Genomic DNA, 18,799 nt, shown 5'->3' with positions numbered 1-18,799 from the left:
CTTAGTATATACTTATTAACATGATAACCATATGATGAAATGAAATACTTATATCTTGTGGACTTAAATTAAAAAAATTATAATTTTTATGGCAATGAAATGAACAATGATAGTATGAATTCTTAAGATATTTGAAATATGTGAAATTAAGGGTACCAAAAATGTATACTTTGATGCAGTACATGTACTTGACATTTTGCTTCAATGTAGTAAAATTGTATTCTTTATTAAAGTTTAACAGTTTAGTTAAAAATAACTACAAAAAGTAGTGGTAAATATAGTTGTAGATAGTTATAGGTAGTTGCATGTTTTTTGTCTCGCTTTGACAGAGTCAAAAAGCGAGACATAGGTATGCTGTTTCCGGTGTCGGCGTCAACAATGTATAAGTATGTGATTAGGTCTAGTTTATGGTGAACCACTAGTGGAAGGTCAATGATATTTGGTATGAGTTGTATTAGCATTGGCACATCTTATTTCCATGTAGTTTATTTGGCCCTGCCCCCTCTGTCATGGTCTATTGACTTTGAAACTTTTGCTTAGTTTACATGTATAAGTTTGTGATTAGGTCAGTTTATGGGGAACCACTAGTGGTAGGTCAATGATATTTGGTATGCAGTCTTATAAGCATTGGCATATATCATTTCCTTGGAGATTATTTGGCCCCGCCCCCTCAGTCATGGTCTATTGACTTTAAAACTTTTGCTTAGTTTACATGTATTAGTTTGTGATTAGGTCAGTTCAAGGGGAACCATTAGTGGAAGGCCAATGTTAATTGGTATGCAGTTGTATAAGCATTAGCTCATCTCATTTCCATGGAGAATATTTGGCCCGCCCCCTCAGTCATGGTCTATTGACTTTGAAACTTTTGCTTAGTTTATATGTATTAGTTTGTGATAAGATGAACCACTAATGTTAAGTCAATGATATTAAGTATGCAAATTTATTGGCATTTGCTAGTCTCATTTCCATGGAGATTATATAGCCCCACCCCCTCATCATGGTTCATTGACTTTGAAACTTTTACATAGTTTACAAGTTAATGTTTGTGTTTAGGTTTGTTTAAAGGGAACGACTTATGATAAGTCAATGGTATTTGGTATGCAGTTGTATTAGCATTGGCACATCTCATTTCCATGGAGATTGTTTAGCCATGTACCTTCAGTCATGGTTCATTGACTTTGTATATTTGCATAACTTACATGTTAAAGTATTGCTATTTTAATTTCAACATTTGCATTATCAAAATTACAAAAAAGGCGAGACATATCTCTGTGTAAACAGTTTATTAACTTTGTCCTTATGTAATAACAGATTTCAGATACAAGACTTTGGTTATACCGAGCGGTAAGATTTGAAAGTTTGTGGTGAGATGTGGTGAAAACATCATGTCCAGTGTGTAGTGTAGTATTTTTAATCTTTCTTTTCTTCGTATCTAAAGCACTTTTTATTATTATCACTATAATTTCATTACAGCTGTCTAAATAATAATCTGTCATTTCTGTTCTTAAGTAGACTTTTTAATATTAAGTATAGATATATAGCCATAGAAAATCAAGTTTTAACTTTCATTATATATATCATTGCTCTTCAACTTCGTACTTTATTTGGCCTTTTTTGAATCGAGCGTTACTGATGAGTCTTTGGTAGACTAAAAGTGTGTGAGGCATACAAAAGTTTAATCCTGGTATCTATGATGAGTGTATTACTTTCTTGTTAATTCAGTATTCATTTTGAACAGAAATAGCAATAGCAAAATGGTAACATTTACACTTTTCTATTGAAGAAAATATTAAATTTGGAAAAAGAAAAATGAATGGATTGACAGTCCGCAAAACTATTAAAATGTTTTGATATATACAGGAAAATAAGACAGGACAGTCATTTTGATAAAATAAGTAAAATAAAAAAATTTATGGCATGGCTTTTGTATAAATTAATACCATTAAGTATTTTATTAATTTTATGACCTTTTATTTACTACCAACACTGGACAACGATGTATGATGGTTATGGTGAATAATGTAACTTTGGAGAGTATTCTTTAATATCTATTTTTTATAAACAAGAAGAGCTTAGACTAATTTAAGAATTTATTAGTGAACAAGCACAGAACAAAGCAATGTATTCCAAGGTAATTTTGTTTAGATAAAAGGTAATGTAATTATTTATACAGAGACAAAGTGAAGGATATTTATGGCTGATCAGAAACGTTTTTTAAAATGCTGCCTTCTGAAAATGACAGAAGAAACTCCTCCCAGAAAAGCCTATAGTTATTATTAGTTATTACAAATCTTTAACACTTGAATATATTTGCTGTGAGATTTTATTGGGAGGGACATATAGTGTTAATTATGTCTGCCCTTTCATCTTTCCATCCCTTCACTTCATCATTGCCAAAATCAACAGTTGTCTGGACTTTTTCCCTTATGCCTATTGAGCTGATCTTTTGCGTATAAGCATATATTGATGGTTTTATTGTCGAGCCTGCGACTTTTGTCGCAGAAAGCTCAACATAGGGATAGTGATCCGGCGGCGGCAGCGTTAGCTAACTTCTTAAAAGCTTTATATTTTAGAAGGTGGAAGATTTGGATGCTTCATACTTTGTATATGGATGCCTCATGTTACGAAGTTTCTGTCAGTCACATTTCCAATGTCCTTGACCTCATTTTCATGAAAAAAAATTTACTTGAAAAAAAAGTTAAGATTTTTTGTAATGTTAAATTCTCTCTTATTATAAGTGATAGGATAACTATATTTGGTATGTGCATACCTTGCAAGGTCCTCATGCCCGTCAGACAGTTTTCACTTGACCTTGACCTCATTTCATGGATCAGTGAACAAGGTAAAGTTTTGGTGGTCAAGTCAATATCTCAGATACTATAAGCAATAGGTCTAGTATATTCGGTGTATGGAAGGACTGTAAGGTGTACATGTCCAACTGGCAGGTGTCATCTGACCTTCACCTCATTTTCATGGTTCTGTGGTTATAGTTAAGTTTTTGTGTTTTGGTCTGTTTTTCTTATACTGTATGCAATAGGTCTACTATATTTGGTGTATGGAATGATTGTAAGGTGTACATGTCTAGCTGGCAGGTGTCATCTGACCTTGACCTCATTTTCATGGTTCAGTGGTCAAAGTTAAGTTTTTTGAGTTTTGGTCTTTCTTCTAATACTATATGCAATAGTTCAACTATATTTGGTGTATGGAAATATTTTATTATCTATATGTTAGTCTCACAGGTTTTATTTGACCTTGACCTCATTTTCAAGGTTCATTGCTCAGTGTTAAGTTTTTGTGTTTTGGTCTGTTTTTCTTAAACTATAAGCAATAGGTCAACTATATTTGTTGTATGGAGGAATTGTTAGCTGTACATGCCTGCCTAGCATGGTTCATCTGACCTTGACCTCATTTTCATGGTTCATTGGTCAATGTTTAGTTTATTTGGTTAATGTTAAGTTTATGTGAAAGTTGTAATAAAGCTTTATATTTAGGAATATCAACATAATATCAATGATTAGTAAAGAAGGCGAGACATTTCAGCGTGTGCACTCTTGTTTCATTTCTGATGAACATCTTTTTACTGAATTAAGGCACTTAGACTAACAATATTTTATTAACGGTGTACATCACTTATTTTGCCATACCTGTCTCATCCCACATTATAGGCAGATAGAAGTATTTCAAAGATTATGTATGTAAACAAATACTGATATATGCAAATATGGAATTTCCAAATATGGTGTCCACTATTCTTATAAGTATTTTTGCATCATATGTAAATGTGTTACAATGTGTAAATACTTGTATTTTCTTAATGTTTCAGCTCTGTAATTTTTGTATGTTGATGATACCAAAGAACAAAATAATAAATCAATCAATATGCCAGCAACCTAAGTGGAAGGGCTGGTGTAAAGGAAAAAAACTCTTCAAAACAGTAATGTTTGTAATAGTCACCTTCATCAATACTTTTTTAACCATTCATGTGAAACAGAATCAAATGATCTATGAAAATAGTTGACACTAGCATACCGTAGATTTTTAAGAGTTGTGTCCCTTAGCTGAGGTAAACGGTAAAATGATTTTATTTTACAGAATGCTAGTAGTAACACACAGCAGATGACCACTGAGTTTCAGGTTATTCCAGCAGACTTCATGAATTTACAGTCCCTATGGGAATTTGTTACTAATGGTGACCGTTTCAATCTTGGACAAGTAATTCCTTTTGTGAAGGAAAATATTGGCACATTTATGTCGGTGAGTCAAATTTCAACACTTTATGTCATTTAAGATTTATAAACCGATGATCTGAAAGCTTGACAATTTTCTCATATTCATCAAGTTTGTCCTTTTTTTAATCTATTTGTAATGGAAACAATATATTATAAATATGAGTAGGTACATTATAAAATTCAATCGCATAATAACTGAAAAGCTTATTGACTATTTTGTAAATGGGTTGCTGTCTTATTGTTTATATCCCACATATTTTGTTCATATGAATAGAAATATGATTAAATTAAAAAAAAAATAGATACCTGCAAAGGAGTAAGTTTGGTAAGGGCAATATTTGGGCCTGATTATTAAGTTCAATGTTTCAAGATAAAAAATGTTCTAAGCTGATGAAAAGACATGTTAGAAAGTTAAATAGAACTTTTTTGTCCATGTTTTTTGCATCCAAAATAGACCGAGAATAGGGATTTTGACAAAATTGTCTGGATTTCAACCAAATTAAGGCCTAGGAAACTGGAGTGCAGGCGTCAACAAACTAAATATTCAAGTCAGATATGTAAAATGTTAAAACAAACATTTTGTGAAAAGATCTTTGTTGTTGACACATGCTCTCTATGTTTCCTGTCCAAAAAAATCAATGGAAATTTATCCGTTTTCATTGAATTAATTGTGGAAAATTAAAATGAATGCTATTTGTGATGTCATGAATAGAAAGCAAGAACGTAAATTACTAACAGAAAGACATATTTCCTATCTAAATCAGTTTGATGACTATTTTGAGGCGCTGCCCCCTAGGTCATGGTCCAGTGACTTTGAATTGATTAGCAATTTTCAATGTTAAGTTTTCTGCTCAAATTAGTTTGATAGGATCTACTTGTGATACATCAATGATATTTTGTATGAAGTTGCATTACTATCAGTACATATCACTTTGACAACTATTTTGAGGCCCTGCACCCTAGGATATGGTCCAGTGACTTTGAATTAATAAGCAATTTTCAATGTTAAGTTTTCTGCTTAAGTAAGATTGATAGGAACTACATACAGTAGACAACGATACTTTCTATAAAGTAATATTACTGTCTTCACATTTCAGTTTGTAGACCATTTTCAGGCCCTGCCCACTAGTTCATGGTCCAGCGACTGAATTAATAAGTAATGTTGCTGTCCATCAGATTGTCTTTTTCTGAATTTAATGCTGACAGGCGAGACAGATCTCTGTGTCAACAGTTTATTAGTTCATGTTGCATCTGTTGTCCGGCTTGAAATAGAACATGATAGTAAATGCAATTAGTTGTCTAATGTCTTGAAACTTATAATAGAACGAGAAAATCTACCGACTTTCTACTGTTACCAAAATTATCTGACAACTCCTTACAGGAGTTATTGTCAATGAAAGACAATTTTTACCAATTTTTAGTGTTTGTTTTTTTGAGAAACTATGATAGCAAACATGGTCAACAAACAGAAAATCGAGAGAAATTATAACAGTAAACATGGTAAAAAAAATAGATCTATGAATAAGTCAACATATCTGAAATCGTCAATTTACAAATTGAGAACTATAATAGATAAAAAGAAAGTGGAAATTGCAAAAGTTATCAGCAAGATAAGACCTCTAAATAGATCAACATGACAGAAATTGTCAATTGACTCTGTATTGGAGTTATTGACTTTAATTAAATATCAACTTTTACCAATTTATAGTGTTTTTGGTAATTATTAAGTCTCCCAAACGAAGTTTGGGAAGACTTATTGTTTTTGCTCAGTTCTTATTATTATTATTATTCTTCTTCTTCTTCTTCTTCTTCTTCTTCTTCTTCTTCTTCTTCTTCTTCTTCTTCTTCTTCTTCTTCTTCTTCTTCTTCTTCCGCCGCTTTTAAATTTGAACTTGTCCGCACCCGTTCTCCAAAACCGCTTGTCAGATTAACTTAGGGTTTCACAATATGTTAGACTAACATGTCTAGTGGTGCAATCAGGGTTTTGTTTTTGCAATGGGGTTTATAAAGGGGTACTTTGAGGGGCAAAAAGAAAAGAGGGTTTTACTATAGAACCCTATGGGATTTAATTTTTAAAAATTTTCAAATGATTATAAATTGAAAACCGTTTGTGATAGACACAATCTTTTTAATTGAAAATGTTCTAAATGATAAAGCCCATTAAATGAAATACAGGGTTAGTCCCCAGGGGTCACCCCCACCCCCTGCCATTTAAGAAAGTTCTAATACCTTGTAAGTGGTCAAGATCCCCACCCCTAAACCATATATATTCTGGTTTGTCATGCTAAGATGGTTTGAATGATATACAGGGTTAGTCCCCAGGGGTCATCCCAACCCCCTGCCATTTGAGAAAGTTCTAATATCTTGTAAATGGTCGAGATCCCCACCCCTAAACCATATATATTCTGGTTTGTCATGATAAAGCACATCAGATGAAATACAGGGTTAGTCCCCAGGGGTCACCCCCACCCCCTGCCATTTAAGAAAGTTCTAATATCTTCTAAGTGGTCAAGATCCCCACCCCTAAACCATATATATTCTGGTTTGTCATGCTAAGATGGTTTGAATGATATACAGGGTTATTCCCCAGGGGTCATCCCGACCCCCTGCCATTTAAGAAAGTTCTAATATCTTGTAAATGGTCGAGATCCCCACCCCTAAACTATATATATTCTGGTTTGTCATGATAAAGCACATCAAATGAAATACAGGGTTAGTTCCCAGGGGTCAACCCCACCCCCTGCCATTTGAGAAAGTTCTAATATCTTGTAAATGGTCGAGATCCCCAACCCTAAACCATATATATTCTGGTTTGTCATGATAAAGCACATCAAATGAAATACAGGGTTAGTCCACAGGGGTCACCCCCACCCCCTGCCATTTAAGAAAGTTCTAATATCTTCTAAGTGGTCAAGATCCCCACCCCTAAACCATATATATTCTGGTTTGTCATGCTAAGATGGTTTGAATGATATACAGGGTTAGTCCCCAGGGGTCATCCCAACCCCCTGCCATTTGAGAAAGTTCTAATATCTTGTAAATGGTCGAGATCTCCACCCCTAAACTATATATATTCTGGTTTGTCATGATAAAGCACATCAGATGAAATACAGGGTTAGTCCCCAGGGGTCACCCCCACCCCCTGCCATTTAAGAAAGTTCTTATACCTTGTAGGTGGTCAAGATCCCCACCCCTAAACCATATATATTCTGGTTTGTCATGTTAAGATGGTTTGAATGATATACAGGGTTAGTCCCCAGGGGTCATCCCGACCCCCTGCCATTTGAGAAAGTTCTAATATCTTGTAAATGGTCGAGATCCCCACCCCTAAACCATATATATTCTGGTTTGTCATGATAAAGCACATCAAATGAAATACAGGGTTAGTCCCCAGGGGTCACCCCCACCCCCTGCCATTTAAGAAAGTTCTAATATCTTCTAAGTGGTCAAGATCCCCACCCCTAAACCATATATATTCTGGTTTGTCATGCGAAGATGGTTTGAATGATATACAGGGTTAGTCCCCAGGGGTCATTTCGACCCCCTGCCATTTGAGAAAGTTCTAATATCTTGTAAATGGTTGAGATCCCCACCCCTAAACCATATATATTCCTATTTGTCATGTCTCGAACATTTGAATGACGTATACAGTCAGTCCCCAGGGGTTCCCCCCACCCCCAATGTTCTAATATCTTGTAAATGGTTGAGATCCCCACCCCTAAACCATATATATTCCTGTTCGTCATGTAATGAACATTTGAATGACGTAAAGGGCCAGTCCCCAGGGGTTCCTCCCCACCCCCAATGTTCTAGTATCTTGTAAATGGTCGAGATCCCCACCCCTAAACCATATATATTCTGGTTTGTCATGCCAAGATGATTTGAATGATATACAAGGTTATTCCCCAGGCATCACTAATGCATATAACTTTACTGGAATAAACCAATTTTCACTAGACGTTGCCCAATGTCAGGCGACCCTGGGAATTACGAATTATGGGAGCTTCGTTTGGGAGACTTCGTAACAGCATCCTGTTACAATCATTTCTTGTTATTTTGAAAACTATTAAAGATAGAGAGAAACTGTAAACAGCAAAAATGATCAGAAAGATAATAAGACCTACAAATTAAGTTAAACGTATAGATGTTTACATTATCTACATCTTAAAAATCAGTGCTGCTCAAAAAATTTTGGGTAGATTATACCCCTTGGAAATATAAATGATATGTAAAATCAACATTGTAAGCTCTCTCTAGCCAACATTTCTCTTTGAAATTTATAAAATATGTCAAAAGGGATATTAGCTTCTCTATAGCATAACAAATATCACCACAATATTTATGTTTAGATTTATTTCATACTGAAAATTGGGAAATTTGTGTGTGCATCTATTATTGGGATTGTTGAAAAATTGAGAAAAAAAAAATGCTGCAAAGAATTAATGCTATCAAAATTTAAAATGCAAGATTTTAATTTTGCGCAATGCTATAGTCGTATGGATAAAACCATTTCCAAAATTTCTAAATTAACAGTCCATGATGAATGGTATTATTGTATATTTTCTATATTTGTAGGTATTAGAATCAATATGGTTAGTCCTGAAAGGTAACATGAACCTGGTATTTAACCTTTTAACCGCTACTTTGTCACTGGTGTTTGGAGGAGGAACTGCAATACTCAATTTTGTACTGTCTTCTGTATGTATTTACACATTACAAATTTTTCATATTTCAAATTTAATAGAAAGTCGTATAATTGTGTTTACTGCCACTAATCAAATACCGGTATATAGATTAGAAAGGACTTTTGAATAACCTTCAGCGTGCACATCTGTTTGCATCTTGACCAACATCTCAAAAGCTCTTTAAGATCATGGATTATCTTAATTTTTTGCCTCGCCTTGACGGAGTCAAAAAGCAAGACATAGGTATGCTGTTTCCAGCGTCGGCGGTGGTGTCAACAATGTATTAGTTTGTGATTAGGTCTAGTTCATGGTGAACCACTAGTGGTAGGTCAATGATATTTGGTATGCAGTTGTATTAGCATTGGCACATCTCATTACCATGGAGATTATTTGGCCCCGCCCCCTCAGTCAAGGTCTATTGACTTTGAAACTTTGCTTTGTTTACATGTATTAGTGTTTATGTCGAACCACTAGTGGTAGGTCAATGATATTTGGTATGCAGTTGTATAAGCATTGGCATATCTCATTTTTATGGAGATTATTTGGCCCCGCCCCCTCATTCATGGTCTATTGACTTTGAAACTTTTGATTAGTTTTCATTTATTAGTTTGTGATTAGGTCAGTTTAAGGGGAATCCTTAGTGGTAGGTCAATGATAATTGATATGCAGTTGTATAAGCGTTAGCACATCTCATTTCCATGGAGAATATTTGGTCCTTACCCCTCAGTCATGGTCTATTGACTTTGAAACTTTTGCTTAGTTTACATGTATTAGTTTGTGATTAGGTCAGTTTAAGATGAACCACTAATGTTAAGTCAATGATATTCAGTATGCAAATGTATTGGCATTTACAAGTTTCATTTCCATGGAGATTATATAACCCCACCTCCTAATTATGGTTCATTGACTTTGAAACTTTTACATAGTTTACAAGTTATTGTTTGTGTTTAGGTTTGTTTAAAGAGAACGACTTATGAAAAGTCAATAGTATTTGGTTTACAGTTGTATTAGCATTGGCACATCTCATTTCCATGGAGATTGTTTAGCCCTGTACCTTCAGTCATGGTTCATTGACTTTGAATATTTGCATAACTTACATGTTAAAGTTTTGCTATTTTAATTTCAACATTTGCATTATCAAAATAACAAATAGGGGAGACATATCTCTGTGTTAACAGTTTATTTTTTCTAGGAGTTAAGCCCCTTTGCACTTATTGGCCTCAATATACTACTGCAACAGTTTGTCATCTCAACTCCTCTAAAACTACACAACAGAATTTCATGAAACTTTGTAGATAATAAGGACATACTATGTAGATGTGAATATCGGCAGGAAATTATGATTCAGTTTTTTTCTAGGAGTTATGCCCCTTCGAACTTATTGGCCTCAATATACTACAGTCTGTCGGTCCTGTTCTTGTCATCGCAACTCCTCTGAAACCACACAACAGAATTTCATGAAACTTTGTAGATAATAAGGATATACTTTGTAGATGTGCATATTGACAGGAAATTATGATTCATTTTTTTTCTAGGAGTCATGCCCCTTTGCACTTATTGGCCTCAATATACTACTGCAACAGTTTGTCATCGCAACTCCTCTGAAACTACAAAACAGAATTTCATGAAACTTTGTAGATAATAATAAGTACATACTATTTAGAAGTACATATTATGATTTAATTTTCTAGGAGTTATTCCCCATTGCACTTATTGGCCTCAATATACTACTGCAACAGTTTGTCATCGCAACTCCTCTGAAACTACACAACATAATTTCAAAATAACAAATAGGCGAGACATATCTGTGTGTTAACAGTTTATATACACTAGTGATTTGTAATAAAGTTGTGTTCCATAAAAAATAAAGCTAAGAAGCTATTTCATGCCTTTATGACTTGAAATGTCCATAATGGGCATATTAAATTTGTTTTAGATACAGTTCTAAATGCAAATAATTTTTTTATAAAAATCTGAAATACAAATGTAGTATTACTTTGCTTTAAAAGAAGTTTGCCCTGAAACATCTTTGAATAAGATGACAATTTGTGAAAAGGATGACATATTACCAAACTATGGGAAATGGCATACAAATGAACCACACATATATAGGGGGAGTATACATAATGCCATGAAAGATGGCTGATAACATTTCTGAAAATTAAAAATTCATTTAAAAACAATCTAAAAACTCAGGAAGCATGTCAGAATTATAATTGATACTCATTGCCTTATCATGACTGTGGCAGACACTGGAAATTAAAAAAAAATTTAAGGAAAAGTTCAAATCACAACAAAACTTAAAAGAAATGATAAATTAAAGATTTACATTTCAAAATTATGGTTTAATATGCTAAATGGCTAACCCTTAAGAGAAGTCTAAAATGGTGGTGGAGTTAAACAAAAAGAAAAGGTTATTTTTGTCTTGCCTGCTACGATAGTTGCAGTATGTGAGACATAGATATTGCAATCCGGTGTTGGCGGCGGTGTAAACTATTTGTATAAAGCTTTATATTTCAGAAGGTAGAAGACCTGGATGTTTCATACCTTGTATGCAGATACCTTATGTTACGAAGTTTCCGTCTGTCATATGCCCATTGTTCTTGACCTCATTTTCATGGTTCAGTGACTGCTTGAAAAAAAATTACAGTTTTTTTGTCATGTGAATTTCTCACTTATTATGAGTAATAGGATAACTATATTTAATATATGGGTTCCTTGCAACGTCTACATGTCCGTCAGACAGGGTTAACCTGACCTTGACCGCAATTCATGGATCAGTGATCAAGTTTAAAGTTACGTGATTAGGTCTGTTTCTCAGATACTACAAGCAGCAGGTCAACTATATGTGGTGTATGGAATGATTGTAAGGGTACATGTCAGCCTAGCAGGTTTCATCTGACCTTGACCTCATTTTCATGGTTCATTGGTCATTGTTAATTTTTTGTGTTTTGGTCTGTTTTTCAAGTACTGTAAGCAATAGGTCAACTATATGTGGTGTATGGAATGATTGTAAGGTGTACATGTCTGTCTAGCTGGTGTCATCTGACCTTGACCTCATTTTCATGGTTCATTGGTCAATGTTAATTTTTGTGTTTTGGTCTGTTTTTCAAATACGAATAGCAAAAGGTAAACTATAATTAGTGTATGGAATGATTGTAAAGTGTACATGTCTGTCTAGCCAGTATCATCTGACTTGACCTCATTTCCATGGTTCATTGGTTAACATTAAGTTTTTGTGTTTTGGTCTGTTTTTTTCCATTACCATAACCAATGGGTCAACTGTATATGGTGTATGGAATAATTGTAAGGTGTACATGTCTGTGTGACAGTTTTATCTGACCTTGACCTCATTAATTGTCAAGGATCATTAAGTATGTTAAGTTTATTAGATACTTGTAGTAAAACCTTTATCTTTAAGACTTTCAACATAAAATCAATGGTCAGTAAAACAGGCGAGACATTTCAGCTTGTGCACTCTTGTTTCATCAGAAAATCTGAGTGAGTCCAAATATCGCTAAAATGTCAGTTTGCTAGATGAAACCTCAATTGCTTTAAAAATTTTGTTCCTTTTTAGCTCACCTGGCCTGAAAGGCCAAGTGAGCTTTTCTCATCACTTGGCGTCGGTCGTCCGTCGTCGTTAACTTTTACAAAAATCTTCTCCTCTGAAACTACTGGGCTAAATTTAACAAAAGTTAGCCACAATCATCATTAGGGCATCTGATTTAAAAAATGTTTTCGACGACCCTGCCTGCAAACCAACATGGCCGCCATGGCTAAAAATAGAACATATTGGGTAAAATGCAGTTTTTGGAAAGTTTGCTATAGCTTGCTATAGCAATATACTTTCCTAAGGCATTGGCCTCAAACCGGAAGTTGGACAGACTATCGCAAGTGTTTTACTCCTAGATAATGCAGTACTAGTGTTTGAATACTAATTCTAGGAATATGCTTTTGAAATTTTGAGTTACTTTTATTTTGATTAGCTTACAGCTTGTGATGAGATACCAGGTTACTTTCAATACACTGGGGCTTTGACGTCTTTAATTAACATTTGTAATAATCGTAATAAAAATAGCGTCAAAAAATGTTCATTCATAAAATATCTTAAACACGGTATTTATTTTCTCTTCAACCAGAGGACGGGAGGAAACCCATGAATTAAAATGTACTGAATGTTCATCGATAATTCAAATGAATTCAACTTCATTTTGAAAATCGCTATCACAAACACTACTTTGCAGATCTGTGCTGTGCAGAAATTAAAATCAATACACATCTACACGAGACAGCAGTTTCTACGTTATGCTTTTATTGGTATTCCTCAGACATTCGTGAGATCCCTATTTGTGTACCTCCCGATGGGAGTACAATGATCCCGGTTTCAGGGGTTTCCTCCCGTCCTCCGGTTGAAGAGAAAATAAATACCGTGTTTTAGATATTTCATGAATGAACATTTTTCGACGCTATTTTTACTACGATTATTACAAATGATTTTTAAAGACGTCAAAGCCCCAGTGTATTGAAAGCAACCTGGTATCTCATTTCGGCCCAAAACAGACTGGGACTATAACAAACTCTGCCTATTACAAAATCGGACTATAACAAAATTCGTATATACTATTTGTTATTAAGTCTCCCAAACAAAGTTTGGAGACTTATTGTATTTTGCTCAGTTCTTATTAGTCCCCTACCGACGAAGTCGAAGGGGACATTAGGTTTGCACTCCGTCCGTCTGTCCGTCAGTCCGTCTGTCCATCCGTCAGTCCGGCAAATCAGCTTTCCACACTTTTTTTCTTCGTTCTTGAAGATATTGATTTGATATTTGGTATATAGTTTTATCATGACAAGTTATAGATCATTTCGAATTTTGTTCCGGTCTGATGATTTAGTCCAGAGTTATGGACCATAACTCTGGACCATATGTAATGTTAGAGTACTATGTTAAACCATATTTCTGTACAAAGGGAGATAACTCATTTTTTAAAAGACATTCTTTGTTAAATTATTTGAAGAATTTTTTGACAGGTTTGTTTGTTATTTAGTATAAACTAATTTTCTGAGTGCTATATATATAAAAAAAAATTATGAAGAGAAATCCTTTAGTTAGATAATAATCTATTTTTATTAATGTATATATTTCAATACATTACATTGTGTACCGGTAGATAAAAGTTGTTGACATTTTATAGATAAGTTACAAATCTATATTAGTTTGTGACAAATGAAAGAAAAAAATATTTGGAACTATTAATTATATTTGATTATAATTTGAAAATAAATATACACTGTATTACATCATATTTAATTTAAGAGAACTATTAATCATATCTAATGTTTTTTTCATCATGCTTATAAGATATTGATTGATAATTGGTATAGTTTTATCATGACAAGTTACAGATCAGATTCAAATTTTTGTTTCAGTCTAATAATTTTGTGCAGAGTTATGGTCCTTGGACTTGAAAAATTCACTCATATAATCAGTTTTTCCACACTGTTTTTAGTCATGCTTGAAGATATTGACATAATATTTACTTTTTGTTTACACCATGACAAGTTATAGAACAAGTTAGCATTTTGTTCCAGTATAATGAATTTTTACCCGGTAGTGGACTATGTATTGCCATGCAATACTCTCAGAATGCTTGATTTTTTTCTTCTTGGAGTCTATTTCTGCGTATTTTGAGGGGCCTACAGAAGAGAGGGATTTACTAAAGTACCCTATGGGATTTTATTTTTTTTAATTTTTAAATGACTATAACTTGAGAACAGTAAGTGATAGACACACACGGTCTTCAGTAATGATCACAGGACAATAAAACAATAAAATATAGGTGAGTCCCTGGGGTCACCCCACCCCCCTTTCAATTTGAGAATGGGCTTTTATCTTGTAAACAGTCGAGATCCCCACCCCAAAACCATATATATTCTTGTATGGGACAATAAAACAAATCAAATAAAATATGAGGGGAGTCCCTGGGGGTCATTCCCCACCCCCTCCAGTTTGAGAACTTGTAAACGGTTGAGATCCCCACCCCTAAACCATAAATATTCGTGTATGGGACAATAAATAAATCAAATGAAATATAAGGGAAGTTAACAGGGGTCACCCCCTCCCCTCTTCTTTTTATACGACCGCAAAATATTTTTGCGTTCGTATATTGGTATGACATTGGCGTCGTCGTCTAAAGACGCATTGGTTTTCGCACTCTAACTTTAGTTTAAGTGAATGGATCTCTTTGAAATTTGACCATAAGGTTAAATACCACAAAAGGAAGGTTGGGATTGATTTTGGGGGTTATGGTACCAACAGTTAAGTAATTAGGGGCCAAAAAGGGGCCAAAATAAGCATTTTCTAGTTTCCAGACAATAACTGTGGAACGGTGTATGGATCTCTCTGAAGTTACACTACAAGTTTCCGTACCACAAAGGGATGGTTAGGATTTGCTTTGGGGGGTTATGGCTCAAACCGTTTAAGAATTAGGGGCAAAAAAGGGGGAAAAACAAGGTTGTCCTGGTTAATGGACAAATACTTTAGTACAAAACATAATTTAAAGCAGTGTAAGGGAGATAAATCAAATACATCATTGAAATTACCTCCCTTACACTGCTTTTAAATTATGTATAAAGTAATGGTTAATGAACAATTAAAACAGTGTAAGGGAGGTAATCCAAGTACAACGATTTGGTTACTTCCCTTACACTGCTTTTAAATTATGTTTAAAGAAATGCATATTTATAAAGGAAGACCAGTAAAAGTATCTGCAAATGTTGCATCTTTTTTTTTTACAAAAAAATCCATATGAAAGATTTGACACTATATTTTAAATTCTATTATAAAATAGATTAAGTTAGCACTATGGTAAATTTAAATGGGTAATTATGGTTGCAAACTCCATTGGGAAATTTGAATTGAGATTATGACCATATCTTGAGGGAAAGAATTTTTTTGGGGAAAAAAGGGAGGGGGTGTAAAAAGAAATTGTGGTGGGTAAATTTTTTCTCATTTCAGATTTCAGATATTAAAAAGAATTATTCTTCAAATATTTTTTTTTTTCAAATTTCAAATATTGAAAAATTTCAAGAAGTATGGCACATTAGATTTGTAAAATCTTTGACCACATTTATTTATTTGTTATGCCGAATCTAACCGTGTATTTAGATTTTTAATACTGGGTCCAGTTTTCAAATTGGTCTACATTAAGGTCCAAAGGGTCCAAAATTAAACTTTGTTTGATTTTAACAAAAATTGAATATATTGGGTTCTTTGATATGCTGAATCGAAACATGTATTTAGATTTTTAGATTTTTGGCCCAGTTTTCAGAGAAGTTGGTCCAAACTGGGGTCCAAAATTAAACTTTGTTTGATTTCAACCAAAATTGAATATATGGGGTTCTTTGATATGCTGAATCTAACCATGTATTTACATTTTTTATTTGTGGACCCAGCTATCAAATTGGTTCATATTGAGGTCAAAAGGGTCCAAAATTAAACTTCGTTTGATATCATCAAAAATTGAATTATTGGGGTTCTTTGATATGCCAAATCTAACCGTGTATTTAGATTTTTAATTTTGGGTCCTGTTTTTTAAATTGGTCTACATTAAGGTCCAAAGGGTCCAAAATTAAACTTAGTTTGATTTTAACAAAAATTGAATTGTTGGGGTTCTTTGATATGCTGGTCCAAGGACACAGTTATCGTCCTTTGGTTTTCGTTGTCTACGAATATAGTCCCTAGTGTGAACAGTGTATAACTTGCATTTTTTTTTGATACACTTTCCCAATTTATTTCTTGATATTTTATGCATGAAATATTAAGTAAGGGGATGAAATTACATGTTAAAAAAATTTGGGTGCTGAATCTTTATGTTAAGTAGTGATTTGGTCCAGTTAAAAAAGGTCAAAAATTAGAATGTCTGAAGCTGTCAAACTGAATTTTAGCCCCCCTTAACACAGAATTGTCAATATTTTGAGTTACGAGCTGGTAGAAGTTTCTATAATTTTGATATTATTTGTATCAATAGTAGTACACTACACTGTAAAAATCTTTTTGAGATAGAGCAGGTGCGATTTTTTTAATTTGAATTTATTGTCTAAAAGAAATGCACTATGAAATAACTGTGTTCTCGGGCCTGCTGAATCAGAACATGTGTTAAGATTTTTGATTATGGGCCCAGTTTTCAAGTTGGTCCAAGTTGGGGTCCAAAATTAAACTTTGTTTGATTTCAACAAAAATTGAATATATGGGGTTCTTTGATATGCTGAATCTAAACATGTATTTAGATTTTAGATTTTTGGCCCAGTTTTCAAGTTGTTCCAAATTGGGGTCCAAAATTAAACTTTGTTTGATTTCAACAAAAATTGAATATATGGGGTTCTTTGATATGCTGAATCTAACCATGTATTTACATTTTTTATTTGTGGGCCCCGCTATCAAATTGGTTCTTATTGAGGTCAAAAGGGTCCAAAATTAAACTTTGTTTGATTTCATCAAAAATTAAATTATTGGGGTTCTTTGATATGCCAAATCTAACCGTGTTTTTAGATTTTTAATTTTGGTCCCGTTTTTTAAATTGGTCTACATTAAGGTCCAAAGGGTCCAAAATTAAATAAATTTTGATTTTAACAAAAATTGAATTCTTTGGGTTCTTTGATATGCTGAATCAGAACATGTGTTTAGGTTTTTGATTATGGGCCCAGTTTTCAAGTTGGTCCAAGTTGGGGTCCAAAATTGAACTTTGTTTGATTTCAACAAAAATTGAATATATGGGGTTCTTTGATATGCTGAATCTAACCATGTATTTTGATTTTGGACATTGGACCATAATAGGTAAATTAAAAAAAATCAAGTTCTTAGACCACATTCTTTCTGTGTCAGAAACCTATGCTGTGTCAAATATTTAATCACAATCCAAATTCAGAGCTGTATCAAGCTTGAATGTTGTGTCCATACTTGCCCCAACTGTTCAGGGTTCGACCTCTGCGGTCGTATCAAGCTGCGCCCAGCGAAGCATTTTATTGAAAACTTGTAAACGGTCGAGATCCCCACCCCAAAACCATATATATTCTTGTACGAGACAATAAAACACATCAAATGAAATATAGGGGGAGTCCCTTGGGGTCACCCCCACCCCATCCTGTTTGAGAACTTGTAAACGGTCGAGATCCCCACCCCTAAACCATATATATTCTTGTATGGGACTACAAAACAAATCAAATGTAATATAGGGGGAGTCTCTGGGTGTCACCCCCATCCCATCCTGTTTGAGAACTTGTAAACGGTCGAGATCCCCACCCCAAAACCATATATATTCGTGTATTGGACAATAAAACTAATTAAATGAAATATAGGGGAAGTTAACGGGGGTCACCCCCACCCCCCCCTTCTTTTTGAAAACTTGTGAACGGTCTAGATCCCCACCCCAAAACCATATATATTCTTGTATGGGACAAAAAAACAAATCAAATGAAATATAAGGGAAGTTAACGGGGGTCACCCCCTCCCCCTTCTTTTTGAAAACTTGTAAACGGTCGAGATCCCCACCCCAAAACCATATATATTCTTGTACGGGACAATAAAACAAATCAAATGAAATATAGGGGGAGTCCCTTGGTGTCACCCCCACCCCATCCTGTTTGAGAACTTGTAAATGGTAGAGATCCCCACCCCTAAACCATATATATTCTTGTATGGGACAATAAAACAAATCAAATGAAATAAAGAGTCCCCTGAGAATCAACCCTGCCCCCTTTTTTGAGAACTTGTAAACGGTCGAGATCCACACCCCTAAACCATATATATTCCTGTTCGTGATTTCAAGAAGTTTTGAATGACATACAGGGTTAATCCTTAGGCGTCACTTATGCATATCGTTTTACTAG

At 34.1% G+C, this 18,799-nt stretch overlaps 1 protein-coding gene across 2 annotated transcripts in view; it reads left to right on the top strand.

The window, feature by feature from the left end:
- LOC127728685 (transmembrane protein 245-like) overlaps window positions 1–18,799 on the top strand; it is a 53,842-nt gene that overhangs the window by 17,584 nt on the left and 17,459 nt on the right. For both annotated transcript variants that reach the window (XM_052236296.1, XM_052236295.1), the window contains exons 10-11: window positions 4,093–4,254; window positions 8,805–8,927. In XM_052236296.1, the coding sequence (XP_052092256.1) occupies window positions 4,093–4,254; window positions 8,805–8,927 (285 nt within the window). The remainder of the gene's footprint in view (window positions 1–4,092; window positions 4,255–8,804; window positions 8,928–18,799) is intronic.

The sequence above is a fragment of the Mytilus californianus genome, unplaced genomic scaffold, assembly GCF_021869535.1.
Source record: "Mytilus californianus isolate M0D057914Y unplaced genomic scaffold, xbMytCali1.0.p SCAF_2, whole genome shotgun sequence".
NCBI lineage: Eukaryota > Metazoa > Mollusca > Bivalvia > Mytilida > Mytilidae > Mytilus > Mytilus californianus.
The sequence above is the reverse complement of the archived record's forward strand: the minus strand, read 5'-3'. Positions and strand labels throughout refer to the sequence as shown.